The sequence below is a fragment of the Saimiri boliviensis genome, chromosome 12 (genome assembly GCF_048565385.1).
Source record: "Saimiri boliviensis isolate mSaiBol1 chromosome 12, mSaiBol1.pri, whole genome shotgun sequence".
Classification (NCBI taxonomy): Eukaryota; Metazoa; Chordata; class Mammalia; order Primates; family Cebidae; genus Saimiri; species Saimiri boliviensis.
The window spans coordinates 82,261,545-82,286,702 of NC_133460.1; the positions used below are offsets into that span (position 1 = coordinate 82,261,545).

General features: G+C 48.4%; 2 protein-coding genes across 3 annotated transcripts in view; both read left to right on the forward strand.

Annotated features, from left to right (window-relative positions):
• HOGA1 (4-hydroxy-2-oxoglutarate aldolase 1) overlaps positions 1-25,158 on the forward strand; it is a 33,400-nt gene that overhangs the window by 939 nt on the left and 7,303 nt on the right. Inside the window, exons 2-6 of one of the 2 annotated variants that reach the window (XM_010333220.3) lie at positions 13,006-13,134; positions 13,280-13,407; positions 14,333-14,467; positions 14,707-14,803; positions 16,486-16,619. In XM_010333220.3, the coding sequence (XP_010331522.1) occupies positions 13,006-13,134; positions 13,280-13,407; positions 14,333-14,467; positions 14,707-14,803; positions 16,486-16,619 (623 nt within the window). The remainder of the gene's footprint in view (positions 1-13,005; positions 13,135-13,279; positions 13,408-14,332; positions 14,468-14,706; positions 14,804-16,485; positions 16,620-25,158) is intronic. The other variant, XM_010333221.3, reaches the window with a different exon arrangement.
• Positions 2-8,829, forward strand: C12H10orf62 (chromosome 12 C10orf62 homolog). The gene has a single exon (XM_074382710.1). It carries the CDS (start codon positions 4,853-4,855, stop codon positions 5,513-5,515), a length of 663 nt encoding a protein of 220 aa, XP_074238811.1. The 5' UTR covers positions 2-4,852; the 3' UTR covers positions 5,516-8,829.

Sequence of the window (25,158 nt, forward strand, 5' to 3'; positions counted from 1 at the left end):
GGGCTGTCCTCCGTGGGAGTTGGGGAGATGTGAGTGGCCCTATTCTCTTTAGCCAGAAAACAAGGGAAGGTACACAGGCTCTGTCAAGCTGTCCAGGGATAGTCTGGTACTCAGTGGGCGACTTTATTATGGGAGAGGAACAGGTGGGACTGATCTGGAATCAGGAGACAGGCAGGAAGCTCCTTGCTGGCCTGTAACCTTAAGCCAGACCTCACCTGCTTCAGTTTACCCAGCTGTAAACTGCTAAAGTGCCTTTGTAGCTCCCAGAGTTATTCTGGGTTGGACTAGATAATTGGTGTGAAAGTCCTTGTCAGCCTTGCAGATATGAGGGCATCTGGCTGCAGTCATGTGACAGCCCAGCCGCAGTCCCAGCTCCCTCAAAAGTTTTTTCTTTTTCTTTTTTTTTTTTTTTTTTGAGACGGAGTTTCGCTCTTGTTACCCAGGCTGGAGTGCAATGGCGCGATCTCGGCTCACCGCAACCTCCGCCTCCTGGGTTCAGGCAATTCTCCTGCCTCAGCCTCCTGAGTAGCTGGGGTTAGAGGCACGCACCACCATGCCCAGCTAATTTTTTGTATTTTTAGTAGAGACGGGGTTTCACCATGTTGACCAGGTTGGTCTCGATCTCTCGACCTCGTGATCCACCCACCTCGGCCTCCCAAAGTGCTGGGATTACAGGCTTGAGCCACCGCGCCCGGCCCCTCAAAAGTTTTTTTGCATGTTCTCTTCCGGACAAAGACGCCTTGGCAGAATTAGTTCTCTCTGCTGTGGCTCCTGTGACCCCTATCTCTCTACATACATGCGTCTCCCCTGCTTTGAGGTTGGGGACCAGAAGATATTTGTGACACTCAACATGTAACAGAGTCCCTGGCACAATAAATGAAGGTAGAAGAAAACGGCAAGTCCTGCCTGCCCTGCTCCACCCAGCCCGTTCCCATTCCTTACTGAGCAACCCCCTGAGGTAGTGCTCTCTACAGCACCATCCCACAGACGGGAACCTGGGGCTCGGAGTGACACAGTCACCACCCAAGGTCATTTGGCTAACACATAGCTGCACCTCCTCTGACTGCATGCCCATGCTCTGCTTAGCTCCCTCGCTGACTCTCGTTATAAACTTTTCGGAGCTGCTAGACCACACTATTTCAACAGCGTGTCTGGTTGGCACTAGCTTTGGGAATGGTGTGGCTCCTATTGAGGCAGTTTCATGTAGGCTGTGGATTCTGGTTTCAAATCACAACTCTGGGCTGGGCACAGTGGCTCATGCCTGTAATCCCAGCACTTTGGGAGACCAAGGTGGGCAGATCATGAGATCAGGAATTTGAGACCAGCCTAGCCCACATGGTGAAACCCCGTCTCTACTAAAAATATAAAAGTTAGCTGGGTATGGTGGCAGGTGCCTGTAATCCAAGCTACTCAGAAGGCTGAGGCAGGAGAATCACTCGAACCTGGGAAGCGGAGGTTACAGTGAACCGAGATCGCACCATTGCACTCCAGCCTGGGTGACAGAGCAAGACTCCGTCTCAAAAACAAACAAACAAAATCAGGCCAGGCATGGTGGCTCACACCTGTAATCCCAACACTTTGGGAGTCCAAGGCAGGTGGATCACCTGAGGTCAGGAGTTCGAGACTAGCCTGGCCAACATGGTGAAACCCTGTTTCTAATAAAAATACAAAAATTAGCCAGGTGTCGTGGTGGGAGCCTGTAACCACAGCTACTCGGGAGGCTGAGGCAGGAGAATAGTTTGAACCTGGGATGGAGAGGGTGCAGTGAGTTGAGATGGCACCACTGCACTCTAGTCTGGGAGACAGAGCAAGATTCCGTCTCAAAAAAAAAAAAAATCAAATAATAGCTCTGGCACTGACTTACTGTGGGATGATCCCTATAGGACACATGGGAATGATAATGCTTATATTATGGGATGATTGGACAAACTGAGAGAATGCAAGTGAAAGCATGCTGTAAACTGTAGAGCCATATACACTGGAAGGTACTGATTCCAACGGCAATAATGATTAAAATGACAGTGTGATTGGCATTGCGGCAAAGCTGCTTTGTGACTGTGACCTGGCCTGATGGACACGTTGATCATTCATAGCTCAGTACTGAGGAAATGCACCCCTTCTTTAGGGATAATGAATGCCCTGTGGAGGCCCACACTGAGCAGGGACACACCGTCTAAGTTTCTGCTGGTGCTTGGCTTGTGGGGCCTGGAGGTTTGGTGAAGGCCTGGTTCTCTTGAAGTGAGAAGCATTTTGAGCCTCTAAGTGAAGATCTTGCTTCAGCTTCAAGGTTCAAGGACGCTCTAGTTCAGGGTGGGGAGGGTGGACTTTGCATCTGTTGTTTGCCTGCCACCCAGATAATCCACAAAGATCCCCAGACTCTTCTCTGGACCCTCCCTTCCATGTCATTCACCTACCCCTGCAGAGGGCATGGGATGCCCAGGAGCACAGGCTTCCATGGACTTGGCGGGCTGTGGGCTGCACATACCCACTTGTCTGTCTCCCTTACAATCCATGCAGGCTCCAACTCCCATCTGATCGCTCATCCCCATACCAGAGAGGCAATGGGCTGTGATAGGAAGAGCCCAGCATCTGGAGTTAGAAGATGCGGGCAAGAATCCTGCCAATTCTGACAGTTACAGAGACCTTGGGGAAATCACTTAACCTTTCAAATCCAGTTTCCTCATTTTAGAATAGGAACTGAGTCTTCAGGCTCGAGGCCACAGGGTCAACAGAATCCTCCTGAGGCACTGTCACGGAGAGTACAGAGGCAGAGGGTCCCGTTCCTGCTCCCAGGACGCAGCCAAAATGTCCAGGACAGAAGATGCAAACAACTTGACGTCTGAAATCTGTGTTTCTCTTGCCTGTCCTGGCCACTGAGGTAGACTTTGCAGCCCAATACTCAGAGGCTCAGAGGAGGGAACATATCACGTTGTAAGGGCCTTCTGCAGCCAGTTAAAGGGCCTCTAAAGAGAAGGTAGGGGCCAGGCACAGTGGCTCACTCCTGTAATCCCAGCACTTTGGGAGGCCAGGGTGGGAGGATCTCTTTTGGAGACCAGCCTGGGCAACACAGTGAGACCCTGTCTCTATTTTTTTTTTTTTTCTTGAGGCGGAGTCTCGCTCTGTCACACAGGCTGGAGTGCAGTGGCCTGATCTCAGCTCACTGCAACTTCCACCTCCTGGGTTCAAGTGATTCTCTCTCCTGTCTCAGCCTCCGGAGTAGCTGGGATGACAGGCGCATACCACCACGCCCGACTAATTGTTTCTATTTTTAGTAGAGATGGGGTTTTGCCATGTTGGCCAGGCTAGTCTCAAACTCCTGACCTCAGTTAATTTGCCTGCCTCAGCCTCCCAAAGTGCTGGGATTACAGGCATGAGCCACCATGCCCGGCCTGTCTCTATTAAAATAAATAAATAGGAGGTGGGAAACTGCCCTGCATGAATCAGTGAAGTGTTAGAGATTCTTCTGGAAAGCACTGCCTGAAACTATGAAACAATGTAGCTCTTTTTTTTTTTTTTTTTTTTTTTTGGAGACAGAGTCTCACTCTGTTGCCCAGGCTGCTGTGCAGTGGTACGATCTCATCTCACTGCAACCTCCGCCTCACAGGTTCAAGCAATTCTCCCTGCCTCAGCCTCCCAAGTAGCTGAGATTACAGGTACCTGCCACCACGCCCAGCTAACTTTTGTATTTTTAGTAGAGACATGGTTTCACCATGTTTGCCAGGCTGGTGTCGAACTCCTGACCTCAGGTGATCTGCCACCTCAGCCTCCCAAAGTGCTGGGATTACAGGCATGAGCCACCGTGCCCAGCTGATATTTTGGCATTTTTTTTTTTAATGGGCTAGATGCTTTTGAGGGGGAAAAAAAACCAGTGGTCCGGTTTCTTCCCTGAGAGGCCTTGGAGATTAATTAGGCTTTTAGTTGTCTGCACCTATGGAAAGCCTGGCCAGCTGGCCCACCTGCTCACAACCCAAACTATGCCTATTTATGGGGGGCAAATTCGGGTTTGCAGGTGTATTACTAAGACAAGAGGTAGCAGCCTCCATCCGGGAGTGGCTCCTGGGATCTGGACCCGATGAAGTCTCCTGTCCTGCCCACTCTGCCTTCTCAGCCCACTGTCTGGTTCCCCAATTGTGACCTCATGCTAGTTATTCCAGAATGAGTTCCTTCCTGGGTTCCTTTCCCTCTGAACTCTGCCCTGTAGTGGGGCTAGCGGCTACAAGTGGGGATGGAATATGCCAGGCTGGCAGCAGACATGGGCCCTGGATGGAGGGGTGCACTGGTCTCAGGTGGCCAGGAATGGATATCAACCCAGTCAAAGGGGTCCTTCTGCTATGGCCAGCCTGATGCAGCATCCATTGCCCCCTGGGGCCACCAGATGGGGAGAGAGAGAAAAACAAACGACTGGAAGATGCAAAGGACTAAGTCGCAGAGTGGGTTACAAGCAGAAGGCAGGAGGGACTCGGATTCGGAGAAGCGGCTATTTCACTGCGTTTGGGGACAGCTGTCAGGGTGGGAAACAGGACCCAGGCCTCAGGCCATGACTGCCAGGCTAGACATGAGGGATGCTGTGGGCTCTCCCCACCCCACCCCACCCCCAACTGCCTTCCTCACAATGGGGTTCATTGCTGAGGTGGTGGGGGACACCTAGGGAGGGTGCAGCAGGGGTCCGGCCTGCCAGACATCCTTGCAGAGCCTGCCCTTTCAAGCATGAACCATACCACCTGAGCTCGCCCACGTGCTCTCAGCTCTGCCTGCCTGGTGTGGGGTCCTGGAGACCTTCCTGGAGTTCATCCAGCAGCCATCATGCAAGGTGGTGCTGGGAACTGCCCTCTTGCTGGGAGGTGGAGGCCTCATGCTGTGGGTTCAGAGAAAGAGGAGAAGGAAGCAAATCTCTAACGGTGCAGCAGACGAGGACGAGTCTCCAGAGTCCCATAAAGCAAAGAAAAAAAGCTGGATCAAATCTCACTTTAGCTGCCTTTCAGAAGAGAAGCTGCCCCCCAACAACCACACCATCACCAGCGGCAATGCTCCCCAGACTGAGAGTGGGAGTGGAGAGGCCAGCACCACGATCCACATGGAGACCTTCACCACCAGGCGTGGAGAAGTGGGCTCTGCTGTGCACCGGGAAGCCTTCAGCAGCAGGCAGAAGACATCTGGGTCCTCGGTGATCAAAGAGATCCACCAGGAGTCTGGAAAATCCCCGTCTGCCGATGAGGCCACGTGGGCCGCTGTGGCTACCTGCGTCAAGGAGATTGACACCCAGGGACGCCACCTGGCTCGCTCCATGCTGCAGCGGGCCACAGCTTACCAGCACTCAGGTCACCTGGAGTCCAAGGACATCAACCAGGAGGAGCTGAGGGCCCTCGAGGAGGTGGAGATGAAACTGCAAAGGAATTTCCTCACCCAGCGGGAAAACACCATAGCTGGTGCCAACCACACACACACTTTCTATGGCCACGGTCACCATGGCCACCTGAGCCACCAGAGCCATAGCCTGCCCAACCGCAGACACTAGATCTATGACTCCTTGGAAGCCACCTAACCATGGATGGAGATGCCCCTGCCCCCAGCAAGGCTGGCTCACACACCCAGGCCCGTTTTCTCTCTAGGACAATCTACGCGGCCCGGGGTGAAATGCTGCACCCAAATCCCTGCTTTCTTAGGCTCCCCACAGGGATCACAGGCCCTTTCGACTCTATGCATGGGGTCTGCCACAGACGATGGCCCTTGTCGGAAGGAGAGCTGGGAGGACATGGCACACCTCAGAGAGACCCTGAGGCCTCTGAAGACCCACCAAGAGAAGACAGACAGGAGCAGGCTAGAGCCCCACACCGATGCCAATGCCTGCAACGGAGCCAATAAAGCCTTGTGTGCCCTCACTCTGAGTCCAGGCGCTCTGTGGGCAGCCTAGGGACTGGCAGGGATGGAGGGAGGGGGCTCCCTCTCCAGCAGTCCTCTACGTGTGGGCCCCGGCCTGGGGCCTTTTCACTGGGCCTGATTTGAAGCTTCGTAAAACAGCTTCCCTGGTCTCAGGTTCTGGAGAAGGGGCACCTCCAGACATCTCAACACCCCCAACCTGATGTTGCCAGGGAAGAGGGGAGCAGCCAGGTACTGGGCTTGGGAGAGAAACAGGCTTTCAGAGGACAGTAACTAAGCCAGGTGGGAAGGAGGGCCCCTGTCCTCTTACTGTTATCTTTGTTCTCGAGTCATGTAGCATTCTACAAGGCAGTTCTTTCCCTGGCCCCACCTGCTTCCTGGGGCCCCTTGGGATCCATGCTAGTACCTCCCCACCACCTAGGTCTACAGCTACTGAGTGGGCACAACACTCTCTTGTTGTTTTTTTAAATTTAATTTAATTTAATTTAATTTTATCCAGGATACATGTGCAGGATGTTCAAGTTTTTTACTTAGGTAAATGTGTGCCATGATGGTTTGCTGCATCTATCAACCTGTCACCTAGGTATTAAGCCCTGCATGCATTAGCTATTTATCCTGATTGTTGCTGTTTTTTTTTTCTTGGTTTGTTTTGTTGCGTTTTATTTATTTTGAGACAGGGTTTCACTCCTGCCACCTAGGCTGGAGTGCAGTGGCACGATCACGGCTCACTGTAACCTCTGCCCCCTGGGTTCAAGCAATCCTCCCACCTCAGTTTCCCAAGTAGCAGGGACTGCAGGTATGTGGAACTACACCTGGCTATTTTTTCTTTCTTTCTTTCTTCTTTTTCTTTCTTTCTTTTTTTTTTTTTCCGTGTGAGGCAGTCTTGTTTCATCGCCCAGGTTGGAGTGCAGTGGCACAATCTTGACTCATTGCAACCTCCACCTCCCGGGTTCATGTGATTCTCATGCCTCAGCCTCCCAAGTAGCTGGGGCCACAGGCTAATTTTTTTGTATTTTTAGTAGAGATAGGGTTTCTCCATGTTGCCCAGGCTGGAGTACAGTGGTGATATCATAGTTCACTACAGCCTCAGACTCAAACTGGCAAAATTCAAACGAAGTCCGTAGTTAATGGCATTGTACCAACGTTAATTCTTTGGTTCTGGTCATCATATTATAGGTAGGTAAGACATAATCATTGGTGGAGGCTGGGTGAAGGATGTATAAAAAAATCCCTATACTACTTTTGAAGCTCTTCTGTAAGTCTAAAAGTAATTCAATATTTTGAGTTAAAAAAAGTTTTCAGATAATTTGATCATGAGTGCATGTCAAAGTTTGATTACGGTTGTGCTGCAAGCAAAATGACCTGTAAGCAGCTAACTCAAATATATATTCTTGGTAAGGACATTTTTATTAAAAAGAGAATGATCAGGCTGGGCATGGTGGCTCATGTCTAGAATCCCAGCACTTTGGGAGGCTGAGATGGGCAGATCACTTGAGGTCAGGAGTCTGAGACCAGCCTGGCCAACCTGGTGAAACTCCATCTCTACTAAATATGCAAAATTATCTGGGCAAGGTAGTATGTACCTGTAATCCCAGCTGCTCAGGAGACTGAGGTGGGAGGATTGCTTGAACTTGGGACGTGGAGGTTGCAGTGAGCAGAGATTGTGCCACTACACTCCATTCTGGGTGACAGAGTGAGACTCCGTCTCAAAAAAAAAAAGAGAGAGAATGGTCAGATCACTCACTGTTAAGACTACCTAATGACAAAGAAGAGTAATTAACAGCTTCTCGGCTCTTACCGGAGAATTGCCTGGGAGGGTGGCAGATTTTTCAGATCCAGTCTTAATTCCATTAAAGGTCACTGAGGGCTGGACACAGTGGCTCACGCCTGTAATCCCAGCACTTTGGGAGGCGGTGGCAGGTGGATCGTCTGAGATCGGGAGTTTGAGACCAGCCTGGCCAACATGGTGAAACCCTATCTTTACTAAAAATACAAAAAATTAGCTGGGCATAGTAGTGGGTGCCTGTAATTTCAGCTACTCAGGAGGCTGAGGCGGGAGAATTGCTTGAACCCAGGAGGCAGAGATTGCAGTGAGCCAAGATCATGCTACTGCCCTCCAGCCTGGGCAACAGAGCGAGACTCTGTCTCAAAAAAAATAAATAAATAAAATCAAAATAAAATAAAGTTCATCAGGAAAATGCTTAAGCAAATTCTAATTTCTTTCCAGAGGGAGATTATGAATCACCTCATGCAAAAAAGTTCTGCTGCAGACCAGGCCAAAAAAACCCCACAACTTCTTTTTCTTTCATACAACAAATTGTCAACACACCCCTCAACACCTATGCTAGGCACTACAGAGGAGGCCAGAATGCATCCAGGCAAAGTAAGGCAAGCACTGGGCCCGGAGAACAGAATGTTGGGGAGGAGGCTTGAGTACCAGTTTGTCGGCCCTCGAGGCATCTGGGAGGTGTTCCAGGTGGAAGGGAACAGCACAAGTAGTCAGCTTGTTTTTTTGTTTTGTTTGGTTTGGTTTTTTGAGACCGATCTTGTCACCCAGGCTGAAGTGCAGTGATGCTATCTCGGCTCACTGAAACCTCTGCCTCCCAGGTTCAAGTGATTCTCCTGCCTCAGCCTTCTGAGTAGCTGGGATTACAAGTGTGCACCACCACACCCAGCTAACTTGTGTATTTTTAGCAGAGATGGGGTTTCACCACCTTGGCCAAGCTGGTCTCAAACTTCTGACCTCAAGTGATCTGCCTGCCTCAACCTCTCAAAATGCTGAGATTACAGGCACCCACCACCACACCCAGCTAATTTTTTGTATTTTTAGTAGAGGTGGGGTTTCACCATGTTGGCTGGGCTGGTCTCGAACTCCTGACCTCGTGATTTGCCTGCCTCAGCCTCCCAAAGTGTTGGGATTACAGGCATGAGCCACTGTGCCCAGTCTAATTTTTGATTTTTTTTTTTTTTTTTTTTTTTTTTTTTTTTTTTTTAGCAGAGATGGGGTTTCACCATGTTGGCCAGGCTGGTTTTGAACTCCTGACCTCAAGTAGTATGCCCATTTCGGCCTCCGAAAAGCCTAGGAGTACAGGTGTGAGCCTCTGCGCTCAGCCCAATGTCTGATTCTATAGGAGAGATCCGATTTAGAAATTGTGTCAAATCCCACAGGTGGTGGCAGGGATGGGGGATTGACGAGTTCTGGGGACGTTTGTAGATGGGTGCTGTTCACAGGGAAATATTATACAAGGAACAGGTAATGGAAATGAAGAGTAGAGAGGCCCAGTGGAGAGATCCCAGGAAGACTTCTCTGAGGAGGTGGCAATGATGATGGACCAAGAAGGCATAATAATGACTGGTGACACTCCTTATGTGATTCCTTTTAGCCCTAGTAAGTTACCATGTTGTTATGTGTCCCCAGCCCCAAACGTCCCCTCTCCTCCTTGCCACCCCAGCTCCCAGAGCAGCAAGTGTAACCGTGGGGCCAGGGGAGAGTATCTTCCTTTGTCTTACAGCTGGAGGGGGCCGTGTACACTCACTCCTAATATCACAGTAGGTGTACAACGAGAGGTCACAGAGAGCAACCTCCCCCTTAACACTGGCCACCCTCCTGATTTAAGGTTTGAGCACTTTCTCCTGACTCCATAAGACAGCTAACACTTACTGAGCATCAGGTTTTTTTCAAAGTATTTTACAAATAATATCTCATTTAAACTTCAGAACAAGTCTGAGAGGCTGGGCATAGTGGCTCACACCTGTAATTCCCAGCAATTTGGGAAGTCAAGGTGGGTGGATTACCTGAGGCCAGGAGTTTGAGACCAGCCTGGCCAACATGGTGAAACCCTGTCTCTACTAAAAATACAAAAATTAGCCAGGCATGGTGATGGGAGCCTGTAATCCGAGCTAGCTGGTAGGCTGAGGCAGGAGAATCGCTTGAACCTGGGAGGTAGGGGTTGCAGTGCCGTGGTCGCACCACTGCACTCCAGCCTAGGCAACAGAGTGAGACTCTGTCTCAAAACAAACAAACAAACAAACAAAAACCCAACTCTGATAAAGGCACTATTATCATCTCCATTTTTCAGCTGAGTTAGCCTGGGCTTCTCTGACTTCAGGGCCTATGCATCTGGCCCCTCTCCTCTGAGCCCTCTGCTTTTCTGCCATTCATTTTCCCCAGTCCCTCGTTCACTGGAGATCCTGGCCTTTTCCTCTTCTCTTATCCCCTCTCTACACTAACAGGGACACATCAAGCTCACACCTGGACATTTACTAGCCAGGGTGAAGGGGCGAATCTTTGGGGTACCTACTCACAGATTTCAGCGTGCTTTCTGGGACATTTTCTTATCTAAGCCTTTAAAACAGCCCTGTAAGGTAGGATTGAAATGCTTTCACTGTCATCCCATAGAAAAGAAAACAGAGACGTAAAGATGTGATGTGACTTGCTTAATAGCCAGAGGTGACTCTTGCGTCTAGTGTGCCTCGACTACAACACACTCCCTCTTCTCTAGCCTGGCACTTCTTCCTTCTTGGGAGTCAGGCATGGGTCAGTTTCCCCCTTCAATGACATTGAAGAGAGGACTGTGTCACAGGAGACGAGCACAGGACCCGCTTCTGACTCCTAGAGTGCAAGCCCCAGCTGTCCTGCTGTTTAGACCAGGTCCACCTGTCTGGAACTGACCAGCAGGATGAGAGGTGAAGGGAGGGAGTGATGGTGGCTGAATCAGTGGCCGCAACAAGAACCTTCCCCTGCCCAGGACGGTAGGCAGGGATGGGGAGGAAGATGACTTTGGCATTGGAACAGAGAGTGGCAAGAGCTTGATCTCTGAATCTTTAGTCAGAGGGTGCTGGTCCAGTTGTAGCTAGTTTGGAGTCCTCATCATCCAGGGCTGGCAGCTTTTACGGAGAGCGCTGCAGCCCCACGTAGCAAGACACAAGGAGGCCCCACCTTGGGCTGCTAGCCTGACACAGAGGAATCAGTCCTCCAGAAGCAATCCCACAGGAGCGAGAAGCTGTGTGCCTGCAGACGTTCCCTGCAATGTTACCAATGCAAAATCACTATATTTTTAAAAAGCAGCTAATATCCAATGAGAGAGATCCTGATATCCTGGCAACTCACTCTGGAATTTGACAGTGCAGTGAACAGCATGGAAAAAGGCTGGTGAAATGAAGTGGAGTCTACATCACACAGTGTCCCCTGAAGGATGAGTCACAGGAACAATTTCTCTTGGTCCCGGTGCCAGGAAACTCTGTGTTTCTCTGGGGCAGTTGCTTTGCTTTTATCTTTTGGGTTCTACATATCTTTTAGCTGACCATGTTTCCCTTTTAGCTCTGGCTGTCGGGAAACTCCACATCAAATTTCTGGCTCATTTCTCACAACTATATGGCAGGAACTTTGTATACCAATGCTGCTTGTGGCTTTATTTTCATTTCATTCTCCCAAATAACTTCCTTTTTTTTTTTTTTGAGACACGGTCTTGCTCTGTTACCCAGGGTGGAGTGCAGTGGCACAATCATAGTTCACTGCAGCTTCAAATGCTCCTGATTTATTTTTTATTTATTTGTAGAGTCAGGGTCTCACTTTGTTACCCAGGCTGGTCTCAAACTCCTGGCCTCAAGTGATCCCCCCACCTCGGTCTCCTGAAGTGCTGGGATTACAGGCCCAAATATCCTTCTATTAATTAAGAATCTGGTTGTATTGTACTCCGTATTTGTAAATGACTTTTTTTTTTTTTCTTTAATGGAATGGGATGGAGAGGAAAAAGAAAAAGAAAGAGAAAGTGGGCTGGGCACCATGGCTCACCCGTAACTGGTACAGGTTACTGGTTAGACACATCCCAGATAAATGATTGATAAAAACAGGAAAATGCAAAATAAAGCAATGAGATTCACTTTTCACCCAGAAAGTTGGCAAAAATCAGTTCTGACAATACCACGATTTGGCATGTACGACATTCTATGCTGCTCCTGAGGTCTACACTGACTGATTAGAAATTGGCACATAGTCAGGCGTGGTGGCTCACAAACTGTAATCCCAGCACTTTGGGAAGCTCAGGTGGGAGGATCACTTGGGCCCGGGAATTCAAGCCAGCCTGGGCAAAATGGTGAAACCCTGTCTACACACACACACACACACACACACGCACACACACACACACACACACACACACAAAACTACACCAATTAGTTGGGCATGTTAGCTCACACCTGTAATCCTAGCTACTCGGGAGGCTAAGACATAGGATCACTTGAACCCAGGAGGTCAAGGCTGCAGTGAGCTGTGATTGTGCCACTGCACTCCAGGCTGGGTGACAGAGTGAGACCCTGCCTCAAAAAAGTAAATACATTTCAAATGTGGCACACATGAAGGTGCACGTGGCTATGACTCAGCAATTACACACCAAAGTACCTGAACTCTAGAGGAACTCAGAGACATATGCATAGAAGACTTTACAGAAAATGTTTGTTTCAGCATTGTTTGCGATAGCAAAAAGAAGAAAACATTCTTTTTTCTTCTTCTTTGGTAGAGACAGGGTTTTGCCATGCTGCCAAGGCTGGTTTTGAACTCCTGGGCTCAAGCAATCTCCCTGCCTTGTCTTCCTAAAGTGCTGAAATTACAGGTGTGAGCCACCAGGCCCAGCCAAAAAGAAGGAAACGTTCTAAATTCTCTCAACAAGAAAATGAAAAGTAAATTGTGATCTAACCATACAACAGAATACTATACAGCAAGTAAAATGAATGAATCAGGGCTATGTGTGCTGCTATAGATAAAACTCAAAACATAGTATTAAGCAAACAGCAAACTGCAGAAAGCTACTTAAACAATTCTATTTCTACAAGGCTTAAATTTGCAATAATCATATTGTATAAGGATCACTTGAGCCCAGGAGGTCGAAGCTGTAGCAAGCTGTGATTGAGCCACTGCATCCCAGTCTGAGCAACAGAGCGAGACCCTGTCTCTAAAAAAGAAAAATGTGTGAATGCTGTCATTGCAGCTGTGTGGAAACCTTCTGCCTGCAAAGATGGGAAGGAAATGTGTGAAAGATGATGGTGTTGGAAGGTAGGAACACCAACGTCTTGGCTGTGCGGTCGAGGATGGGAGGGAGTTGGTTAGCTGTGATGGGACCTCTCTTGCAGGCTTTGTGGTCCAGGGCTCCAATGGCGAGTTTCCCTTCCTGACCAGCAGTGAGCGCCTGGAGGTGGTGAGCCGTGTGCGCCAGGCCATGCCCAAGAACAGGCTCCTGCTAGCTGGCTCCGGATGCGAGTGTGAGCCAGAATGCCTTGGGCCCTGGGGGTGGGTAGGCGTGCAGGCTCCAGGCTCCTTAGCCCTAGCTTGGGTCCCCTCGCTTGACCCAGTGTCCTGGTCCAGGCCTCCTTCTTCCTGCTTTCACCTCCCTCCTTCCTCTGGCAGCTACTCAAGCCACGGTGGAGATGACTGTCAGCATGGCCCAGGTCGGGGCTGACGCAGCCATGGTGGTGACCCCTTGCTACTATCGTGGCCGCATGAGCAGCGCGGCCCTCATTCACCACTATACCAAGGTGTGTGGGGGCCCTGAGACTAAGACGAGGCTCTGCCCGGGGATAGGGTGAAGTGGGGTGGTCCTTCATGTGAACGGCAGCTATAAGAAAGGGTGGACTGCCACCATGCACCAGCTGCACGACGTTGGGAAGCTTACCTAACCACTCTGTGTTACTGCTTCCTCCCCTCTAAAATCAGAGAATGATGTCATCTATCTCCTAGTGTTGCCATAAGCATTAAATGAGATCAGGAACATAAAGGGCTTAGAACTGTGCCTGGCATATGGAAAGCACTCCATAGATATGACCCACTATGGGGCCGGGCGCGGTGGCTCATCCCAGCACTTTGGAGACCGAGGCAGGCGGATCACAAGGTCAAGAGACTGAGACCATAGAAACCCCATCAGTCCTAAAAAAACAAACAAACAAACAAAAAATTAGCTGAGTGTGGTGGCGCCCGCCTGTAGTCCCAGCTACTCAGGAGGCTGAGGCAGGAGAATTGCTTGAACCCAGGGAGGTAGAGGTTGCGGTGAGCTGAGATCACACCACTGCACTCCAGCTTGGCAACAAAGCGAGACTTCGTCTCAAAAAAAAAAACCATATATATATATATATATATATACATACACACATATATATACGTATATGTATGTGTGTGTGTATATATATGTGTGTATATATGTATATATGTGTGTGTATATGTATGTGTACATATATACGTATATATGTGTGTGCGTGTATATATGTATGTGTGTGTGTGTATATATATATGTATATATATATATATGACCCACTGTGATTGCTTACACTCAGGGCATGTAGCACGGGAGGAAGGCCTGTCCAGGTGGCCCTGGAGTGCTGCAGGCCAGGACCTGCGGGTGGGCAAGCCTCTGGCTCCTGGGACCTGGGGGGCTGCCCTCTCCTGCTCTTCTCTGCACCCCCACAGGTTGCTGATCTCTCTCCAATCCCCGTGGTGCTGTACAGTGTCCCAGCCAACACGGGGCTGGACCTGCCTGTGGACGCGGTGTTCACACTCTCCCAGCACCCGAATATTGTGGGCATGAAGGACAGTGGTGGTGACGTGAGTGGCAGCAGCTCTGTGGCTGGGGTCCTCTCCCCCTTCTCTGGGTCCCTGCACTTATGCTCCTGAGGGCAGGTCTGTCCTTGGCTCCTGTTTGAGTTCTCTCTGTCATGCCGGCTCTCTGGGGCTTTCTTGAGGGCATCTCTTTGGGCACTGGGCTTTCATTCCACCACACGCACCTAGCCATCATACAGGATGAGGCTCTGGGCACAGCTCTCACGCCACATTTGCTATTGCAGGTGACCAGGATTGGGCTGATTGTTCACAAGACCAGGAAGCAGGATTTCCAGGTGTTGGCTGGATCAGCTGGCTTCCTGATGGCCAGCTATGCCTTGGGTAGGCTACCTGCTGCTCTCAAACTTCACGGGTGACCAAGAGACACCCAGGCAGCTGGGTCCGCTGGAAGAGACTGTGAGGGCTGGGGCTGGATTTGCAGACCGGTTTGCCAGCCTGTCTGCTCTGAAAACTCAGAAACCTGGCCACGCCGCTTGCCTGTCTGAATACTGGGTGATCTGAGCAACGCTGAGTGGAGAAGGATAGCCGTGTACGATCCCTGGTCTGTAATAGGGATGCCTGCAGTTTGCTCTGAGTCCTGAGCTCCATGATTAGATGACAGACTTATGCTCTAATCCCACCTTGTAAATCATTCTCTGAGGGCAGAGTGACTGGGGACACTCCTCTGTAGTTCAGCAGTCCATTTTCCTCTTCCCAGTCCCAGGCCAGAAAGAATTGTCAGATCTACAGAGTTGGGCCAGCAGTCTTCAGTTGCCTGATCAGATCCTGTTTCAATCCAGGATCCCTGGGAACGTCACCTAGATCAATTGTTCTTGACTGTTTGGGGTCGGGGTCAGGGTCCTTGGGTTCAGATTGGATTTGAGCCCTGGAGGGGAGGGAGAAGGGAAGCCGTTCCTTCCAGCGGAAACCCCAGTGAGCAGAGATTTGAGTGACTTTTCGAGCACTGCAGGGGAGAGCTCTGGTTCTGATTCCATCTGGTCCCTCCAGATTTTGGCTGGTTGTCTAGGTCCTTGTACATCTCCCCTTGCCATGTCATGGTCTCTACAGTGCAGGGGAAGAAGAAGGGATCCATTTCTGCCTCATTCTGAGAGTGGAGTAGATTAAAGAAAAAAAGCACAGGTGCTGGAGGCTGGGTGATCTTAGCTGCAATTTCAGCTCTGCAATGTACTCACTGAGTAATGTTGGCAAGGCATTCATGTCTCTGGGCCTGAGTTTCTTTTTCTTTTTCTTTTTTTAAAACTTATTGTGACTCAAAGTTCTGCTGAATGGGCCTGAGTTTCTACTCTGTGATAGTAGGTATTCCACCAATAACAGCTCTATTAGTTCATTCTAAATTGCATACTCTCTCTTGGGTCTTGAGGCCACTGTACCTAGGCCACTGTTCCATTCCTATCTAGCCTGTGAGAGTGCACACTCACAGGCTTGCAGAAGTGGCGGGACTTCCACAGCCAAACCCATTTTTATTGCCTTGATGAGCACAAAGAGAACTAGAGAGGGTCTTGTTCAGGCTCATGAGGTCAATGGGAAGACATGCCTGCTGACCTGACACTGTCCGGAGCTCTTTCCAGCCCACTGCTGTCTCTGGTTGCATCCCCTAGTGGGAATAAGATTTCAAAAGGGCAAAGGCTTCCCAACCATCCTACCGTCTCACAGGACTGATGAGTCAGGGGGCTTTCGGAGGTGTCAACTGGCAGATGGGATTTTATTCCCGGAGGGGTGAAGTAAAGGAACTGTCCTTGAGTTCGCCTTCAGGCTCTGTTCCCTGCCCCTCACAGATCAGCCCTGAGCAGTACTCAGCCTGAGGGATTCTATTTTGAATATACAGGCAGCTCTTCTCTAGAAACGTATACTCTGGACTCACAGAGCATGCCTTTGATGTGGCCAGCCAAGTGACATAGAAATCTGCATCTAATGTCACCAGGCTGAAGAGGTGCTGGGACCAGGGCTTTGGGTGCTCTGTGGGGAGAGGCTCTGGCTGATGTTCTGCGTCTTACTTCGTGCAGGAGCTGTGGGGGGCGTGTGCGCCCTGGCCAATGTCCTGGGGGCTCAGGTGTGCCAGCTGGAGCGACTGTGCCTCACAGGGCAATGGGAAGATGCCCAGAAACTGCAGCACCGCCTCATCGAGCCAAACGCGGCGGTGAGCCAGTGGCAGTGGGGGCGTGGCATGGGTGGGGGTGGTCTGTGTTCTCTTGGAACAGGACCCAGGGCTGGCACCAGGCCCCACTCAGTCTCCTCCTTTCAGAGAACACCCCAGTGTGGGAACTCCTTGTGCCTCCCAGAAAATCCTGACTTCAGACAAAGTCAGGCTCTATTGATTGCCAAACTTAAGTGCACATTAAAATTCCCTTAGGGGCGAATTAAAGTTCCAACTTTTGGGCCCAAAAATATGCACTGAAACAAACATTCTGTGGGATTGTGACAGAGTAACCCTAGAACCACACTCAGAGATGGCTAGAAAGAAAGAGCGTAAACCAGGGTCCTCTAAATCCGCCCTATTGGGTCCTGAAAAAATAGACATGATTATTGGGGCTAGCAAAGAAGTTAGGAGGCAGGAGAGTGCTGTCTTTAAATAATGTGTCCTGTAGTCAGACTGTGCGCCTCACTTCTTTGTTGGGCAAGCAAAGGGGAACTTCAGAGAAAACTCCCGACAAGTTCAGGGTCATTCTGAAGTCTGAAGCAACAGAATAATGTGTGCCCCTGTATTCAAGTTTTAATGTACATTGTACTACTGTATTATTTTTTCTTTCTTTCTCTCCTTTTTTTTTTTTTGAGGCAGAGTCTTGCTCTTTTGCCCAGGCTGGAATGTAGTGATCTCAGCACACTGCAACCTCTGTCTCCCAGGTTCAAGCAATTCTTGTGCCTCACTCTCCTGAGTAACAGAGATTACACGTGTGCACCACCATGCCCAGCTAATTTTTGTTTTTCAGTAGAGACAGGGTTTCACCATGTTGGCCAGGCTGGTCTCAAACTCCTGGCCTCAAGTGATCCGCCCACCTCAACCTCCCAAAGTGCTGGGATTACAGGCATGAGCCACAGTGCCCGGCCTATTATTTTTTCTTTTCTTTTTGAGACAGTCTTGTTCTGTCACCCAGGCTGGAGTGCAGTGCCGTGATCTCGGCTCACTGCAATCTCCACCTCCCAGGTTTAAGCAATTCTCCTTTCTCAGCCTCCCTAGTAGCTGGGATTATAGGTGCATGCCACCATATTTGGCTAATTTTTTTGTATTTCTGGTAGAGATGGGGTTTCACCATGTTGGCCGAACATGGTCTTAAACTCCTGACCACAAGTGATCCTCCTGCCTCCTGCCTCCTGCCTTGGCCTCCCAATATTTATTAGTTTATTTTTTATTTTTGAGACAAGGGTCATTCCCTGTCATCCAGGTTAGAGTACAGTGGTACAAGGACAGCTCACTGCAGCCTTAAGGTCCTGGGTTTAAGCAATCTTTTTATTTTTAGTTTAGTTAATTTTTTTGTAAAGATGGGAGTTTCATTATGTTACCCAGGCTGGTATTTATCTCCTGGGCTCAAGAGGTCCTCTTACCTCAGCCTCCCAAAATGCTGAGATTACAGGCATGAGCCACCATGCCTGGCCTACTGTATATTTTATATTAAACTTTTTATTTTATTTTATTTATTTTGAGATGGAGTTTCACTCTATTGCCCAGGCTAGAGTACAGTGATCTCAGCTCACTGCAACCTCCACCTCCTGGGTTCAAGCAATTCTCCTGCCTCAGCCTCCCAAGTAACTGGGATTACAGGCCACCATGCCTGGCTAATTTTTGTGTTTTCAGTGGAGACGGGTTTTACCATGTTGGCCAGGCTGGTCTCGAACTCCTGACCTCAGGAGATTCGCCTGCTTCGGCCTCCCAAAGTGCTGAGATTACAGGCACGAGCCACCATACTTTGGTCTAACTTTTTATTTTAGATAATTATAGATTCTCATGCAACTTTAAGAAATAATACAGGCCAGGCAGGGCAGCTCACGCCTGTAATCCCAGCACTTTGGGAACCCAAGGTGGGCAGATCATGAGGTCAGAAAATCGAGACCATCCTGGCTAACATGGTGAAATCCAATCTCTACTAAAAATACAAAAAATTACCCAGACTTGGTGGCATGCACCTGTAATCTCAGCTACTTGGGAGGCTGAAGCAGGAGAATTGCTTGAACCCAGGAGGCAGAGGTTGCTGTGAGCCAACATCACACCAGTGCACTCCAGCCTGGGCAATAGAGTGACTCTGTCTCAAAAACAAACAAACAAACAAAATAAATAATACAAAAGGATCGCATGTACCCATGATCCAGTTTTCCCCAATGGTAACATCTTACAAAACTGTAGAATAATTTTACAGTCTGGATATTGACCTTGATACAGTCAAGACACAGATTATTTCTGTCCCCACAAGGATCCCTCATGTCATCCTCTTATAGCCACAACTACTCATATCTGCCTTCAACGGCTCCTTAACCTCTGGCAACCACGCATACATTCACCATTTTATAGTTTCGTCAGTTCAAGGCTATCCTATACAAAATCATGTAGTATATAACTTTTGGAGATTGGCTTTTTTCCACTCAGCATAATTCTCTGGATATTCATCCAGGTTGTTCGTTGCATGTATCAATAGTTAATTCCTTTTTATTTCTGAGTTCTATACTATGATATGGCTGTACCACAGCATGTTTATTTATTTATTTATTTATTGAGATGGGGTCTTGCTCTGTTTCCCAGGATGAGTGCAGTGGCAAGATCGTGGCTCACTGCAGTCTTGATCTTCCAGTTCAAGCGGTCCTCCCAGCTCATCCTCCCAAGTAGCTGGGATGACAGGTGCACACCACCATGCCCAGCTAATTCTTTTTTACTTTTAGTAGAGACAAGGTCTCGCTAGGTTGCCAAGGCTGGTCTCGAACTCCTGGTCTCAAACTATCTTTCCTCAGCCTCCCAAAGTGCTGGGATTACAGGCATGAGCTCCCATGGCTGGTCCCCCAAAGCATGTTTAGTCATTCACCTGTTGAAAAACAGCTGGGTTATTTCCATTTTTGGTTATTAAAAACATTCATGGGCTGGGTGCAGTGGCTTATGCCTGTAATCCCAGCACTTTGAGAGGCCGAAATGGGCAGACCACCTGAAGTTGGGAGTTTGAGACCAACCTGGCCAACATGGTGAAACTCGTCTCTGCTAAAAATACAAAAATTAGCCGGGCGTAGTGGTGGGCGCCTGTAATCCCAACTACTGAGGAGGCTGAGGCAGGAGAATCACTTGAACCCAGGAGGTGGAGGTTGCAGTGAGCTGAGACTGCACCACTGTACTCCAGCCTGGGTGGCAGAGTGAACCTCTGTCTCAATAAATAAATAAGTAAGTAAATAAATAAATAAATGCTGCATGAACATTCATGAACAGGTTTTCATGTGTCCGTAAGTTTTCATTTTTCTGAGATCAATACACAGCAGTACAAATGGTGGGTCATATGGTAATCACGTTTCCTTTTCTAAGAAACTGCTGGCTGGGTGCGGTGGCTCACACCTGTAATCCCATCATTCTGGGAGTCTGAGATGGTGGACTGCTAGAGCCCAGGAGTTCAAGAGGGCCTGGGTAACATGGGGAGACTCTGTTTCTACAAAAAATACAGAAAATTAGCCAACTGTGGTGGCATGCACCTGTGACCCATGACTCAGGAGGCTGAGGCAGAAGGGAAGATCCCTTGAATCTGGGAGGTTGAGGCTGCAGTGAGCTGTGATATTGCCACTGAACTCCAGCTTGGGCTACAGAGACCCTGTCTGAAACAAAACAAAACAAAACAAAACAAACAAAAAACCCAGACACAAACCTGCCAAACTTTCCCACAGTGGCTGTGCTATTTTAAATTTACACTGAGGTAAATGTATGAGTGATACAGTTTTTCTGCAGCTTTGCCAGCATTTGGCATTGTGACTATTTTTTTTTTTTTTTTGAGATGGAGTTTCGCTGTTGTTACCCAGACTGGAGTGCAATGGCATGATCTTGGCTCACCACAACCTCCGCCTCCTGGGTTCAAGCAATTCTCCTGCCTCAGCCTCCCAAGTAGCTGGGACTACAAGCGCGCATCACCATGCTCAGCTAATTTTTGTATTTTTAGTAGAGATGGGGTTTCACCTTGTTGACCAGGATGGTCTCGATCTCTTGACCTCGTGATCCACCCACCTCGGCGTCCCAAAGTGCTGGGATTATAGGCGTGAGCCACTGCGCCCAGCCATTGCGACTATTTTTTATTTTAGCCGTTCTGATAGATGTGTAGTATCGTCTCATTGTGCTTTTAATTTGCATTTCTCTGACGGCTAATGGTATTGAACATTTTTTTCATATATTTATTTGCCATCTGTATTTCAGTCAAATATCTTTATTTCTTACCCATTTTAAAATTGGACTGTTCTTTTGACTGCTGAGTTTTTTTTGTTTTTTTTTTTTTTTTTGAGACGGAGTTTCGCCCTTGTTACCCAGGCTGGAGTGCAATGGCGCGATCTCGGCTCACCGCAACCTCCGCCTCCTGGGCTCAGGCAATTCTCCTGCCTCAGCCTCCTGAGTAGCTGGGATTACAGGCACGTGCCACCATGCCCAGCTAATTTTTTGCACTTTTAGTAGAGACGGGGTTTCACCATGTTGACCAGGATGGTCTCGATCTCTCGACCTCGTGATCCACCCGCCTCGGCCTCCCAAAGTGCTGGGATTACAGGCTTGAGCCACCGCGCCCGGCGCGACTGCTGAGTTTTAAAGTTCTTTTTTTATTTTTAGTAGAGACAGGGTTTCACCACATTGGCCAGGATGGTCTCAATCTCCTGCCCTCATGATCTGCCCACCTTAGCCTCCCAAAGTGCTGGGATTACAGGCGTGAGCCACTGTGCCCGGCCTTTTATTTATTTATTTATTTTGAGACGAGTCTCGCTCTGTCGACAAGGCTGGAGTGCAGTGTCGTGATCTCAGCTCACTGCAACCTCTGCCTCCCGGGTTCAAGCAATTATTCTGCCTCAGTGTCCCGAGTATCTGGGACTACAGGTGCACGCCACCACGCTCAGCTAATTCTTGTATTTTTAGTAGTGACACGTTTCACGATGTTGGCCTCAACCTGCCAAAATGCTGGGACTACAAGTGTGAGCTCCTGAGCCCAGCTAAGGTTCTTTACAGCTTCTAAATACTAGTCCTTTGTCAGTTATGTGGCTTGTAAATATTTTCTCCCAGTCTGCAGCTTGTCTTTTTATTGCCTTAACAGGTGTTTTGCAGAGCAAGTTTTATATTTTGATGAAGTCCAATTTATCAACATTTTCTTTTAGGGATCATGCTTTTGGTGTCAAGCCTAATCACTCTTAGAGTTCTTAGAAGATATCTTATTTCTTTTTTCCTATAAGTTTTATAGTTTTATGTGTCTGTGACCCATTTTGAGTTAATATTTGTATAAAGTGAGACTCAGGTCGAGGCTTTGTGTTTTTTCCCTAATGGATATCTACTCGCTGCAGTATCATTTGCTGAAAAGGCCGTCTTTGCTCCATTGAACTGCTAGTACACCTTTGTCGAAAATCAGTGGGGCATATTTATGTGGGTCTATTTCTGGGTTCTCTATTCTTTCCATTCATCTGTGTCTATCTCTCTGCAATACCACACAGACTTGATTGCTGTAGCTAAGTCTCAAAATCCGGTAGACTGATAATTCCCACTTTGTTCTTTTTTTCCCCCTTCACAATTGTTTTAGTTAGTCTAATTTCTTTACCTTTTCATATAAATTTTACAAGAATCTTGTCTATATCTACAATAAAATCTTGCTGAGCCTTTGACTGAAATTGTGTTAAGCCTGTACACTAATCTGGGGACAACTGATTTTTTTTTTTTTTTTTTAAGAGATGGGGTGTTGCTCTGTTGCCCAGCTTGGAGTACAATGAATGGCACAGCCTTGGTTCACTGCAACCTCTGCCTCCTGGGTTCAAGTGATTCTCCTGCCACAGCCTCCTTAGTAGCTGGGATTACAGGCGCCCACCACCACACCTGGCTAATTTTTTGTATTTTTGGTAGGGACGAGGTTTCACCATGTTGACCAGGCTGGTCTCAAACTCCTGACCTTGTGATCCGCCTGCCTCGGCCTTCCAAAGTGCTGGGATTACAGGTGTGAGCCACCACACCTGGCCTCTGACTTCTTTACTATGTTGTCCTCCAGTCCTTGAACACGGTACATTTCTCTATTTAGATCTTCTTTGATTTACTTCTTTAGCATTTCGTAGTTTTCAGCCAACAAGTCCTGTACATATTTTAAGAAATTTACACCTAAGGATCTGGTGCAGAGTGGCTCATGCCTGTAATCCTAGTACTTTTGGAGGTGGAGACAGCAGTATTGCTCAAGGCCAGGAGTTTGAGACCAGGCTCGGCAACATGGTGAGACCCCATCTCTGTGGAAAAAAAATTTAAAAAAAAGAAGACACCTCTGCACTAGGCTCTGTACTAGGCATCTATGGACATCCTGCTGCCTGGAGGGTAAAGCACCCTTGCTGCTCCCTACACACTGTCTCTACTGCATTGCCTGTGCATCTGGCGGTGGGTGCAGTGGCCTCTGGTGGCCTTTTGAAGACGAGCAGTGGTGCAAGTCCTGACTCCCCTTTAGCAGGCCCGCTCTGACGCCACCTAGCCGGGAGTAGGGGTGGCAGCTCAGGCTCCTTCACTCAGCTGGCCTGGCTGGTGTTTGGCTGGAGTAGAGTGGTTATTCTCTGAAAGCTTTCCATCTTGCTAGGTGACCTCTTTTCTGGTCCTTTGTGGCTAGAGAGAACTGGCTTCTGCTAGGGTTGTTATTGTCTGTACCCATTGACGTTGTATGGTTGCTGACTTCTTCAGCTCCAAGTCTGGGCCAGGGGACACAGCACCGTGTGGCTTCATGGGTCTCTAGGTCCCTCGCTGGTCTTCCTTCTGTTCTCTGCCTTCCAGAGTCTTCTTATGTTTGTTTTTTATATCATGTCCAGTTTTTAGTTGTAGTTATTGGGAAGAATCAGGACAAACACTTCTAATCCATCTTCCTGAAAGTGGAGCTCTACGTATTTTTCTAAATGGTGACATTTTCCCCACTAAGAACATTAAAGTGGGCGAAAAAATACTGAAAATTGAAAAGCAGGTATGTTAAAACTCATGCCACGGTTTTAGGTTTAAATATTTCATATACCAAAAACATGAATTATAATTTTATTTTCCTGGCTTAATGGAAGCAAACTCATTCAAACATATTTTTCCAAATCTAATTCTAGAAAAAGATTAACCATTAAAAAACCAGCAGGGCACAGTGGCTTACATCTATAATCACAGCAATTTGGGAGACTGAGGCAGGAAGATCACTTGAGCTCAGGAGTTTGAGACCAGCCTGGGCAATATAGTGAGACTTTTGTCTTTAGTAAAAATAAATAAAAATTAGCTGGGCATGGTGGTGTGCAACTATAGTCCCAGCTACTCAGAGGTTGAGGCAGGGTGATTGTTTGAGCCTGTGGAGTTGAGGCTGCAGTGAGCCAAGGTCACGGCACTTCACTCCAGATTGGACAAAAGAGCAAGACCCTGTCTCAAAAAAAGAAATGCAAAAAATACAATAAATAAAAATAAAAAATACACCAAAAAACCCCATGTATATGGGGCACACATGATTACTTTTGCATGAGGCTTCAATATGGCAGGGCACAGCTCCGTCAGATCCTGTCTTTATTTAAAACTGTTCACTGTGAATTTTTTTTTTTTTGCATAGACTTTGATTTTTAAATAATATTGCATTGAAATATTACTTATTTTGGCTGGGTGCGGTGGCTCACGCCTGTAATCCCAGCACTTTGGGAGGCCAAGTTGGGCGAATCACCTGAGGTTAGGAGTTCGAGACCAGCCTGGCCAACATGGTGAAAACCTGACTCTACGAAAAATACGAAAATTAGCCAGGAGTGGTGGCTCACGTCTGTAATCCCAACTACTTGGGAGGCTGAGGCAGAACAATCGCTTGAACCCAGGAGGCAGAGGTTGTACTGAGCCAGGATCATGCGATTGTACTCCAGCCTGGGGGGACAAGAGTGAGACTCTGTCTCAGAACATAAAATTGTGTTGAAATATTACTTATTTTGATGATTGAGGTTTTTGGCTTCCCCTTAAGTTTTGCATGCAAGGTAAGGACCTCATGCACCTTCTCACAGTCCCAGGCCGAACTTGGCACTCTACGGTATTTTATTTGGGTAAAGTGGTGGGTGGACTCTAGAGCTCCCTCACAGCTGTATCCTTACCTCAAAGGGGCAAATTAACTTAGATTTAGAAAGGACAGCTGAGGAGGCAAGTCTGTGTCCCTCTGGAGGTGAAAGTGCTCCGGAAATGGGACCTTTCATACATAGGTTGTAAGAACTTGCAGAAACGAAGGCCTCCATTGGGCATAGGCCATCCTGCACGTACTGAACATTCCCCTGCGGGGGGCGGCCTCTGCTCTCCCACTGACATCCACCTGTGAAAGTGAAGGTCCCAGAACCCACATTCCAGTGGGACGGGCAAAGGAGCAATTTCCAGGGCTCATGGGAATTGTTCTAATATTAGTGGTGTTTTTCTCATCTGGCCCTGTGATGTCTCTATGGGGTAGGTGTTGTTATCACCTCATTTCACAGACGAAGCAGCTTGGGCTGCCCCTGGGGAAGAGCGAATGCCTAGCTGCCATCCT

Coding starts and splice junctions, on each gene's coding strand:
- C12H10orf62 (XM_074382710.1), top strand. CDS start 4,853: ATGCTGTGGGTTCAGAGAAAGAGGAGAAGGAAGCAAATCTCTAACGGT.